Source organism: Chlorocebus sabaeus, chromosome 14 (assembly GCF_047675955.1).
Source record: "Chlorocebus sabaeus isolate Y175 chromosome 14, mChlSab1.0.hap1, whole genome shotgun sequence".
Lineage (NCBI taxonomy): Eukaryota > Metazoa > Chordata > Mammalia > Primates > Cercopithecidae > Chlorocebus > Chlorocebus sabaeus.
Window position 1 is genome coordinate 61,363,269 of NC_132917.1, and position 13,083 is coordinate 61,376,351.

The window sequence follows — 13,083 nt, forward strand, 5'->3', positions numbered from 1 at the left end:
CCGGACTTCTCTTTTGCTCTTTAAAATTTTATTCTTCTGTGACCCACTGGTACAGGATACAGTAAAGTATAACACAGCAAGAGACATCTAACCGACTCAAGAATCATGAGATTTTCCTGACAGTATTTACACAAGAGGCCTAAATTGAAAATGCTATTAATTTAAAAGAACATGTTGGCCAGGTGTGGTGGCTCACGCCTGTCATCTCAGCACTTTGGGAGGCCGAGGCGGGAGGATCACAAGGTCAGGAGATGGAGACCACCCTGGCTAACATGGTGAAACCCCGTCTCTACTACTACTTTAAAAAAAAAAAAATTAGTCAGGTGTGATGGCAGGCGCCTAGCCCCAGCTACTCAGGAGGCCGAGGCAGGAGAATGGCGTGAACCCGGGAGGCGGAGCTTGCAGTGAGCTGAGATCACGCCACTGTACTCTAGCCTGGGCGACAGAGTGAGACTCCATCTCAAAAATAAAAAACAAACAAATAAATAAAACTTAACATATGCTGTGGGAAAGAACCTAAAAGCAGATACAAGAAATTCTAGATCAGAAAAACAAACAAACAAACACAGGAATCTAGTTTTTGTATACTCTTATGCAGTGAAACCTTTCCTTCCTTTAAAATACACCAGGCACTTCTTTCCAATCATGTGAATGAAACTTGGCTTAAAAGGCCGGACCTTAGACATCATTCTGTTCCTTTAGCTTGTGAAGCACTCATTATATACACCTAATTTACTGCTGATTTATGATTCCTCTTTTATATGTGTTTTGTCTTTCCTAATTGTAACTATGACATACAGCACTTTGATGTACAAGTATTTTTTTTTTTTTGAGACGGAGTCTCGCTCTGTCACCCAAGCTGGAGTGCAGTGGCCGGATCTCAGCTCTGCAAGCTCCACCTCCCCGGGTTCACGCCATTCTCCTGCCTCAGCCTCCCTAGTAGCTGGGACTACAGGCACCCGCCACCTCGCCCGGCTAGTTTTTTTTTTTTTTTGTATTTTTTTAGTAGAGACGGGGTTTCACCATGTTAGCCAGGATGGTCTCGATCTCCTGACCTTGTGATCCACCCGTCTCAGCCTCCCAAAGTGCTGGGATTACAGGCTTGAGCCACCGCGCCCGGCCTGATGTACAAGTATTTTTATAACCTTAATATTTAGTAGTAATTGGTACAAAGGAAATGCACAATATGTACCCCAGGTAAATAAATATATATGCTATGGTAGTTGGACAAAGGGTATAGCTATAGCTAACAAGCAAGAATACCACCTTTAAAACACAGGACACTTACGGACAAAGGAAATAAAATATTTTAAAACTAATTTATGTAATTTCCAATACCAAAGTTACTTAAAGATGAAGGAAAATTAATGTTCAGAAGTTATAGTGTATTTTGTGAAATAAATCTTCAGGTTACAGAAGCCTCCCAGTTAAAATTAAAAAGCTAATCATGTTGACTAGGTGTGGTGGCTCATGCTTACAATCCCAGCACTCTGGCAGGCCAAGGTGGGATGATTGCTCAAGCCTAACAGCCAGCAGCATGGGCAACACAGCGAGACCCCATCCCTACAAAACATTGGGAAAAAAAAAAAAAAAATTAGTAGGGCATGCCTGTGTTCCCAGCTACTTGGGAAGCTGAGGTGGGAGGATTGCTTGACCCCAGCTATTTGAAGTTGCAGAGATGGTGCCTGCCAATGTACTCCAGCCTGGGGAACAGACTTAGAACCTGTCTCAACAAAAAAGAAAGAAAGAAAGAAAAATTTTTTAAATTACTTTTTTCTATAACAAATGTAACTATGATGTTGATAAACTAGTATAATCATATATATTTCAAACCTGGAAAAGATCTTCCAGAACAATCAAATGTGATTAAAAAACAGAGACGCAGAGTTAAGAACAAAATGAGGATTTAAAATTATACAACAGTAAAAAGGAACAGAAGTAGAACACCTTTTGGTGGTATGGCAGACCATGGCCGAAATTAAATCTGGGGCTCGTAACACATGAGTAAAACAATAAATAGTAGTAAAGAAACAAAGAATGACTACACTAAAGATCCCTGAAGAATAGAGATAAAGTATTTAGGACTTACTTGGACCACATAGTCAAATTGTGCTTATTAATTTCTCAGTCCATCATAGAACATGATCTAAAATAGTTTCAAACCATAATTAAACATTTAAAAAAATGAGAACCTCTTTTAGGGCAGGCACACTATTTGCTCCTGCACTATCACTCTTAATCTATGATTTATGATGTATTAAAGATATTGCCATTGATTATCCTTAATATTCTTAAAAAAAGATACTGGCATTAAAATTTCATCATATCCAACTCTAAATGTGCTCAAACTTTGTCAAGGTTTAAGTTAGATTAAATAAGTAAATCCACGTCACTATTCTACCATAATGATAAGAGAACGCAGGTGAAGGAAATACTTACAGACAAGTAATCAAAGAAATGAGACATATTTTAAATGAAAATGCTACTAGAAGTATCATGTGCCCCATAATAAAGTCAAGAAAAAAAATTTCTATTGTTCAGAGATAAAGAAATAGAGTAGGTATAAATGCAGTGTATCGTAACTGAAATTAGCTATATCAAAGAATCGTAAGAGACTAACCTTGCCTCAAGTTTCTCAAAATATTACTACATTCCTCAAGGTACCACAGACAGAAAAGTTAAATTAATTAACAGGTATCACTACACCTTCATTTTCTGATCTTTCTTCCTTTCAGAAGCCAACCTCTAACAAGGCATTCCCAGAACCACAAAAAGGTTTAAAAAAAAAAAAAAAAAAAAAAAAAAAAAAAGCTTTGTGATTTTTTAGTACTTGGCTTTTCCATCCCTGGGTTAACCATATATATATATATATACACACACACACACACACACACACACACACACACACACACACACATATATATTTGAGATGGAGTTTCGCTCGTTGCCCAGGCTAGAGTACAGTGGCACAATGATGGCTCACTGCAGTCTCAACCTCCTGGCTCAAGGGATCCTCCTACCTCACCCCACCGATACCCCTGTTCCCCACTACCTGCACCACAACACCTGGCTAATTTTTAAATTTTTCGTAAACACAGGGTCTCACTATGTTACCCAGGATGGTCTCAAACTTCTGGCCTTAAACGACCTTCCCACCTCAGCCTCACAAAGTCCTGGGATTACAGGCTTCAGCCACTGTGCCCAGCCCATATTTTATTTGTGTGTTTGTTTTTTCGGAGACAGGGTCTTACTCTTGTCATCCAGGCTGGAGTGCAGTGGCAGGATCATGGCCCACTGCAGCTCACTGCAGTCTCGACCTTTTGAGCTCAAGCAACACTCCTACATACCTGGGACCACAGGCATGTACCACCATACCCGGAAAATTTTTTAAATTTTTGTCCAGACGAGGTCTCGTTATGCTGCCTAGGCTGGTCTGGAACTCCTGGGCTCAAGTGATCCACTTACCTCAGCCTCCTGAAGTGCTGGGATTACAGGCGTGAGCCATTGTGCCATAGTCCATATTTTTAACTAGAATATTTATAGTCAAGAATTTAACAGTCCAGTCTCCTCTTCTCCCAAAAGATAACCTAAGTGGCCTTCCTGTACCCACCAATACAAACAGAACCTGCTTTGCTTCATGATAAAAGCAATAAGCTCCATTAGAGCAAAATATACTAAATATTCATTATATGCCCCCTCAAACAACTGTAATAAAAATGCCAGGAATAACAAAATTCTGAATTTATAATTCTTTAATATATTTTCCTACCTTCACACTGGTTCCTTGGAAGAATCTTCCACCTTGTTTTTATCACATTTTCCAAAATTTGTAGTCCATAATACTGAAAATTGGAGAATAGAAGCATGTGAATATATTGCTATATAGGACTGGCAACTCTCAGGATTCACAAATGGACAGACATTCACACATTTACGTCTAAAGTTTCAAAAACATTATGCTACCAAGTTTAATTACATATATTAAACAAGTATCTATTCACCCATATACTGAGTTTTCATGCATTTTCCTCATTTTATTGTTTACTACACTATATAACGTCCTGCTGTTTATACATGCTCACACCAGGAGGAAGAACCAAATAAAAAGCCCTTTAGCAGCCAAATAGGCTTATCTGTCGAAGGAAAAGTAGCAGCCAGATACGAATTCACAGCATAAATGACTGTTCATAGGCTCACGTACTTTAACACGAACAGGCTCCTAAGAATTTAGCAGTTTGGATGCTATCAAGCTTCCTACCATCCTCTAGGAGTTACAAGCTTTTGGCCAAATATTAAAGTATTGTCACAGATACTTTCTATAAAAAGTGTTTACAAGCATCACTGGTGTGTTACTTAAGGAGCAGCAAGACAACCCATGGGTTTATTTTATATTTTAACCCCACCCTTATAGTTGCTATTTCTACTAATTTAAAGATAAACTTTTGTGCACAGTCAAAATAATCACAAATGCATGTTGCAATCTGTATCTACCTTTCAGGTATTTCTTCCTAAATACTGAAAGTTATAACTAAAAGTATAAAAAATTAAAAAAGAGATACCACTTTCAAGTCATTTTGTCCCTCCTGCTGATTACTCACTCTAAATAGTCAACAATATTTATAATAATTTATAAAGCTCCAGGAGTTACTACCTGAATTACTATGACCAATTAGTGTGGATAGGCAGGAGGAAGAAAAGGGACAAAACTGTTGTGGTACATTTCAACTGAGAGAATTAGGGAAGAATCAGCTATAATACCTGAAAGGTAAACTCATTCATATAAAGACATATAACCTCAGATTGCAAGTTTTGGCTGAGAATAAGAGTTCATCTTTAAAATGGTTAGTCATTACACAATAAAATAGGAGCATTAGTATTTCAACCAAAGGGATCATGTGAATGCTCATTTTATCCAAAGCACAATATAGACTGTCCCAAACTACATTGTGCTCAGTGAATGTTTTTGCTGTTTTCTTTCATTTTAACATTTCACACTTTTCAGGAAAATTTTGCCATTTCAACTAAAGTACTACATTTGCAGAACATTCCTTAAAAACTTTCAAAATCAAAACAAGGCCAAAGCAAAATTCTAAAATTACAAATTTGATGCTATTACAATGTTTCATAATCAGCAGTAAATAGCGATTTTTCTAACCTGTTCATTTTTAAAAACACATCTATTTATTATGTCTAGGTCTGAGAAATACGTAAATAAGCAAAAAAGAGAATTTTCCAAATGCCTGAAATTCTTAATTAGCTTTTAAAAACATACTACCCTGAACAATTTTATAGGCACAAAATCAGATTGTCAAGACTCAATAAGTCAAAGTAACGCACTGCTTACAATGTATCCTCTTGCCAAAAATCAATTAAAAAGCCTTTAAAACACTAAGAAACAAAACCCACCATATAGTTAGAAATAAAAATCGTAAAGATAACTTCATCTTATTTAACCAAACTTTTTGTTTACATATTTATTGGAAAGACACTGTCACCTAAAGTTACTATTTACTAACCTGTAGTTATTTTCTACAACTGTATAAAGGTAGCATAAGCTTGATGAAGATACAATTCATCTTTCTGCCAAGTTGAAGCAGGGAGCCCAATAAAAGCTTTGCCCAGGTTAGGTCAGAGGAATACATCTGTTACCATAATATCCTAAAATCCAATCTCTCCCAGACATAAAGACTTGGCCTATGAAACTGAAACAAAGAAAACTTACATTCCTTTGAAAAAATGTTATTTGGTGCCAGGCAAAGTGGCCCCTCGCCTGTAATCCCAACACTTTGGGGAGGCCAAGGTGGGAGGGCCAGGAGCTCAAGATCAGCCTGAGCAACACAGGAGACCCCGCCTCTATAAAAAAAATTGGTAAGTTAGCGAGGCATGGTGGCATGCACCTGTAGCCCTAGCTACTTAGAAAGCTAGGCAGAATGTCACTTAAGCCCAGGAGTTTGAGGTTACGGTGAGCTATAATCACACCACTCCACTCCAGCCTGGGCAACAGAGGTCATGTCTCTTCAAAGAATTTTTTTTTTTTTTTTTTTTAGTATTTTTGCTCAGAATCTGAAGTGACAGTCAAATCTGAAAGCAAATGATAAATCACTATGATCCAAACATTCTAAAGAATTATACTTTTGCATTACATCTCAGAACTTGAGAAATCCACTGCTGAGTTATGAAGATGAGGGACAGATAACAGCAAAGACTAAATGAAAAGATAAATGCATGAAATGATCCCTATGGTAGAAATTTCTACTGAGCCCTTAGAAATACTTATTTTATGCATCGAATTCCCCTTTCCCCTCCCACCGCCCATGAAACAAAAACAATTGATGAACAGAATTCAGTTAAAGGGAATCAAAAGGGTAGACCTTGTGGAGGCCTGCCGTCAAAGCCTAGCTGTGTCAGTTGCACAGGAAGACACCCCTTTTCTTCCTATTACAAGCAATCAACATAATGGAACATTATGATTAATATCAGGTAGTGTTAACATCTTTAAAGAAAAAAAAATGATTGCATAAAAGCCAAATGTCATAGTGCATAAATTTAGCACCAAATCATTTGTAATTTATGTAAATTGAAGAATTCTTTACCTGTTGCTTTCTTTCTGTTCCTCTAATCATCTCATTTTTCACAAGACAAATTTGAGTTTTTAAAAATACTGTTGATAAATCAACTTAAACATTAGTAATGTCTGTCAGTATAAAAAGCAAAATTTACCAGGCAAGCAAACAGGCAAACACTGTTATGTTACTTAAGGTTAGCACTTTGAGGAAGTTCTGGACTGTATTTTTGACCTAAAATTTACAAGCTGTCAAAACTAATTAATATTTTAAAACTGTTAATTAACAAAGTCTGGTTTCAGAAACATGTGAATATGGCTATCTTCTGTTTTAACACAATGTATATCAAGTGGAAACCTTTCGTGTATTAAACAGAATGCCATAGTATTTTATTACTTTAAGGCAGTTTAAAGAGAAGCGTGAATCATCAAGCCTAAAACAGACAAAACACATTTTGATCAACCCTTCTGTTCAAACTTAAAAAAGGACCCGAATTATAACATTTTCCATTGTAAATAAAAACTGAGTGCTGTCCCATTAGAAGCCCAATGCCATGGAGTAGGGTTTTAAGCTGTCCACACAACTTGGTGTCAGAGGTGCCTGGCCTGTATTATATTGATTACTTGCCCAAAATAATTCTTTAATGTTATGTTTCATCTCTGAATAACATTCAGAATTTATGCTACTTAGACCTGTATACATATTCTAAAAAGAAAAAAACAAAATCAGACAACCAAAAAAGCCACCTTGCATACTAGTCCCATTACAAAACTTCATTCATAATTCTTAGGACTATTTGCAAGAATTAATTATATGCTTAAGACTAAATTTTGAAACAAATTAACAATATAAAATGATTTGAGATAACAAATGCTAATACTAAAAATGAGATACCTTCCTCAAAGTTTATGACTGGAAGAAAAGAAATAACAGATTTTAAAACCACCACTTGCTTACTTTCGTATTCATATTCTGAGAAAATTCCAAAATTGTGTCGACTCTTGTCCAAGCATCAGGATGCTCCTTTAAATGTGTCAGTACTTCTTGAGCCATTCTTTGCTAAAATATTATAAAAAAAAAATTAAGCTAATGTGTTCTTTTGAATCATTCATTAAAATGAAAACTACTGAGCAAGGCACAAATTCTAATTGGACAGAGATTCTATCATCAATGTTCAGAAACATTCAAAAATTAGACTTTACAGAAATAGAAATAAAATTATTTAAATATGACTCCTAATCTTTTTTTTTTTTTTTTTTTTTTTGAGACAGTCTTGCTCTATCGCCCAGGCTGGACTGCAGTGGTACGATCTCAGCTCACTGCAGCCTCTGCCTCCTGAGTTCAAGCGATTCTCCTACCTCAGCTTCCCGAGTAGCTGGGATTACAGGCGGGTGCCACCACAGCCAGCTAATTTTTGTATTTTTAGTAGAGCTGGGGTTTCACCATGTTGGCCAGGCTGGTCTTGAACTCCTGACCTCAGGTGATCCGCATGCCTCGGCCTCCCAAAGTGCTGCGATTACAGGAGTGAGTCACCACGCCCAGCCAACTCCTAATCTTTAAAGGTGCAAATATTTTACTTTTTTGAAACAGAGTAACATTTTTGGGAGTAAATCTGGTTTATTCTTTAGTCTCAAAACGGCACTGGATTTCAACCAAAGATCTATTCTGAAGCAAATGAGTTATCAGCATTTAAATCAACCAAAAACAACATAAAAATTCTTATCTAGGCCGGCTGCAGTGGTTCATGCCTGTACTCTCAATACTTTGGGAGACTGAGGCAGGAGGATCACTTGAGGTCAGGAGTTCAAGACCAGCTGGCCAGCCTAGGAGACAGGCAATGTAATGAGGCCATGACTCTCCAAAAATGGAAAAAAAAAAAAAAGCTGCACATGGTGGCTTGCACCTGTAGTCCTAGCTACTCAGGAGGCTGAGGTGGGAGGATCACCTGAGCCCTGAAAATCAAGGCTGCATTGAGCTATCATGGTGCCACTGCACTTCAGCCTGGTGACAGAGCAGAGACTCTGCCTCTAGAAAAACAAAAAAAGCACATCTACTTAGATAAGTTATGTAATGTAGCAGGACACTCCGCTTTAGAAGAGTTACCAAGAGCTCTCTAACTACAAAAATACATTTCATAGAAAGACTACTGAAAACTAGGTCTAAGACAGACCACAAATCCCAAATACTTACATACCCTTTGAGCTCTTTAAAAAGGGCTCTTAAAATTTATTGTAACCATCCTTTCTCCATTTTGAAATTTCACTAATTTCATATATAAAATATTTGTTTTGGAAACGATTTCCGTTTTTATTTTCATATTTTTAACATGCAAACGCAGAAATACTAATCTATGTAGCCATCACCTTGTGCTTGTATCAGTTTTTCTTTGAACATAAAATAACTAAAGTTTATGAAAGTCATCTTTGTGCCTTTCCCTAGTGCCATTTCCTTCCTTTGTTCCTTCTTTTTACTCTCTCTTTTTTTTTACTTGAAGTCTCACTCTGTCACCGAGGCTGGAGTGCAGTGGCAGGATCTCAACTCACTGCAACCTCCACCTCCAGGGTTCAAGCAATTCCCCTGCCTCAGCCTCTCGAGTAGCTGGGACTACAGGCACGTGCCAGCACGCCTGGCTAATTTTTGTATTTTCAGTAGAGACAGGGTTTCACCCTGTTGGCCAGGCTGGTCTCAAACTCCTCACCTCGTGATCTGCCCGCCTCAGCCTCCCAAACTGCTGGGAGTACACCTTTGTTCCTTCTTTAAAAAGTAATGACTTTCATAAACTTGGTCTGTCTTTTCCTGTCCTCATTTTCATGGCATGTGTGTAAATTTCATGAATACGGTTGTATGGCTACCAAATTTTATGTTTATACTTAAAAAATCTTTCAGGCTGGGCACAGTGGCTCACGCCTGTAATCCCTGCACTTTGGGAGGCCGAGGTGGGCGGATCACGAGGTCAGGAGTTCGAGACCAGCCTGACCAAAATGGCGAAACCCCATCTCTACTGAAAACACAAAAATTAGCCGGGCATGGTGGTGTGTGCCTATAGTCCCAGCTACTCGGGAGGCTGAGGCAGGAGAATCGCTTGAACCCAGGAGCGGAGGTTGCAGTGAGCCAAGATTGCCCCAGTGCACTCCAACCTGGGTGACTGAGACTCCCTCTCCAAAAAAACAAAACAAAACAAAAGAAACTTTTCTGCAATTAGTTTTTTCCATTTGACAGTTTTTAAGATCCAGCCATGTCAACATTTTATATAGTTTTTTCATTTCAATAAGTTTTTCATACAACATTAACGTATTTTTACCAAACAGCTTTTAATTCTACTGACAAAAAGCAATGGCTTAATCCTTTTCATTTTTATATCTTTAAAGGTTTTTTTATAACTCAATTAGATCCTTCCTATTACCTATTTCTATTAAAAGTTGTAAGCAAAAAGTTTGGGCCAGGTGTGGTGGCTCATGTCTGTAATCCCAGGAGTTCAAGATCAGCTTGGGAAATAAAGAAAAAATAATGAGCCAGGTGTGGTGGGACATACACTTATGGTCCCAGCTACTCAGGAGGCTGAGGTGGGAAGATTGAGCCTGGGAGGTCAAGGCTGCAGTGAGCTGTGATCATGCCATTGTGCTCCAGCCTGTATGACAGAGCAAGAAAAAGGTTTGATGACTTTAAAATCTGTTAATTACCTTTCTCTTATACTTTATCATGGGTTTAATTATGTGGTTATAAACAACAAAGCATCAAAAACAGGGTAGGAAGCACTCTTACAACCATTTCCGACAAAGATACCTTATAATCTTTAGCCTGACTTTTATTCTAGTCTTTTTAAAAAAATCGTATGCTTGGTAGGGCACCATGGCTCAGACCTGTAATCCTAGCACTTTGGGAAGCCGAGTGGGAGGATCATAAGGTCAGGAGTTTTAGACCAGCCTGGCCAACATGGTGAAACACCATCTCTACTAAAAATTCAAAAATTAGCTGGGTATGGTGGGGCGTGCCTGTAATCCCAGTTACTCGAGAGGCTAGGCAGGAGAACTGCTTGAACCAGGACCCAGAAGGCAGAGGTTGTGGTGAGCTGAGATCACACCACTGCACTCCAGCCTGGGCTACAGAGTAAGATTCTGTCTCATTTAAAAAAAGAAAGAGAGAGAGAAATCATATGCTTATCCTGGCGTTGATGCTTTATTTTAACCACGATCTTTTCCTCAGGTAGTAAACATAATACCACATTCATGACTATCCCATACACAATCAGCAAAACACACCGCTACACACTCAATAACTTATATGGTTGTTCTCTACCCAGAAACCCACCAGAACCACTGTGGTCACCTGAAAAGATCAGATGCCTGCTTCCATTGTGAGTCTGTGGTTAGAAGAGTTAATGTGTATATTTTAAAATACAATTATACACATTTTTATTTGATTTCATTAAAGGACTGATGGGTATAATGTGTCATATGAGAAATTATAGAAGGCAGAAAGAATAATGATCTGAGTTATCTAGGGCCAAAGCACATTCTAGCAGTGTTTTGATCTTCTCCCTGAGAATATCTAGCTAGATAACCTTATCTAACTAGAGGAAAAGTTGTATCAAAGATCCTCACACAGTAAAAGTTACTTGGTCAAGTTGCCATTTTGTCAGATGCTTTGAAGTGATAAGCATTCTACACAGAATCAAATACTTCCCACACTATCACCACTCACTTCAATCTCTACATAAATCATTTCTTTCCTGTTAGTTGTAATTTTACTCTCCGATGTTACTTCTAGTATTTGCATTCTAATGTATTCTAATCCCACCATTCTTACATAATGTTCTTTATAAACTTAAAACCCCAGTAGAGGTTTAAAAAAAAAGACACAAAAGCAAACTAAAGAGAGAGAAAACCTAGCATCTCCCTTGTGCTACTGAGTGGTGAAAGCATTTTAGTTGCTAAGCAATAGAGTTCAAGATCTTTAACAGAACACAATATTGGAGACAACATCCAACTCTTTCTGTATCTTTTTTCTAGGTGTCTACTTGGCTAAAAATAGAAAAATACTTATAACAGAGAGTAGTCCTAATGTAACAGTGCTAAATAGCCTACTATACTAATCATGTATGCAAAAGTTGTCTACAGATTAAAAGTCACCCTTGTAAATAATTTCTTCTCCTCCCCAAGTTACACATTCCTTAAAAAAAAAAAACAAAAAAGGCTACCTACAGCTTTCTTCCCAGTTGACTTTAAAAGCTTAATTAGTATAATAAATTTTTCTTGTCATTATTAGTGCATATTTTATGAGTAGCAAAAATTTTTTTTAATTTCAAGCAATGAGTATCACATATGCTAAATCATTTTCATTATACTGCTAAATGTATCCTTTAAACAAAGTGTCTTCTACCTACCAAGCACTGTAATAGGTGCTTTATAAACCTCATCATTACTAACCCTCCAATCTCTTGTAGGGCAGGTCACATTTGTACATGGGACTTAAGCAATGACTAGAGAGAGCTTCCAGGAAACAAATTAAGACATCTAACACTAAAAACATGTTTTCCACCACAGCAGCTCTCTGCTACTACTCCTTTTCCTTTGAAATAAGACCCCCAAGGAGGTGGTAAACAAAAAGTAGACTGAACTAACAACACAGGACTTTTAGAGACCAAAAGGACTCCTTAACCAGCTTTAAGCTCTAAATCTGTTTCTTCATTTATAATACAATATAAGTTTGCTAGTTATTTTTACGCAACTGATTGTCACATGATATATTAACTACTGCAGACAAAATCCTTTTACTTTGGGAAAGTTAACCTATTGTCCTTATAAACAAAAAAAGGAAAGTTAAACTATTGTCCTTATAAACAAACAAAAAAAAATTTAGAAACACTTTTTTTTTTTTTTGAGACAGAGTCTTGCTCTGTCGCCCAGGCTAGAGTACAGTGGCCAGATCTCAGCTCACTGCAAGCTCCGCCTCCCGGGTTCACGTCATTCTCCTGCCCCAGCCTCCCAAGTAGCTGGGACTATATGCGCCCGCCACCGCGCCCGGCTAGTTTTTTGTATTTTTTAGTAGAGACGGGGTTTCACCGGGTTAGCCAAGATGGTCTCGATCTCCTGACCTCCTGATCCGCCCATCTCGGCCTCCCAAAGTGCTGGGATTACAGGCTTGAGCCACCGTGCCCAGCCAGAAACACTTTTCTTAATCTACTTTTTATTAAGAAGTCAATTTTAAAACAAACCATTAAATTTCTTAATACTTATGAAACATTATTAAAAGCAGTATTACTGTAATATATTCTCAATTATAAAAATTACCACTAATTCTGTTATAAGCCATGAAGAACACTGCTCTGTTGGTTTATTTATCATATCTTTAGATGTAGTGAACTAGCTTAGTGCAAAGATTAAATAGTATTAGTAGCTGAATCTATGTGGAAAAAATTACATGCCTTTTTCCCCAATGGCTACAGACCTGTGCTTCCAATATTATACTCAAAATTGAACCCAACCTTACTTTCATAGCTTCCTCCAAAAGCAGCTGTTTT

General features: G+C 37.6%; 1 protein-coding gene across 4 annotated transcripts in view; it reads right to left on the bottom strand.

Moving 5' to 3' along the window:
* Window positions 1–13,083, bottom strand: part of XPO1 (exportin 1) — a 60,321-nt gene that overhangs the window by 40,941 nt on the left and 6,297 nt on the right. For 2 of the 4 annotated variants that reach the window (XM_038007006.2, XM_007970499.3), the window contains exons 3-4: window positions 7,521–7,622; window positions 3,770–3,842 (exon numbers count right to left, since the gene is read on the bottom strand). In XM_038007006.2, the coding sequence (XP_037862934.1) occupies window positions 3,770–3,842; window positions 7,521–7,622 (175 nt within the window). Of the gene's footprint in view, window positions 1–3,769; window positions 3,843–6,371; window positions 6,436–6,593; window positions 6,639–7,520; window positions 7,623–13,083 lie in introns of those variants that run through there. The other 2 variants (XM_073023029.1, XM_038007007.2) reach the window with 2 other exon arrangements.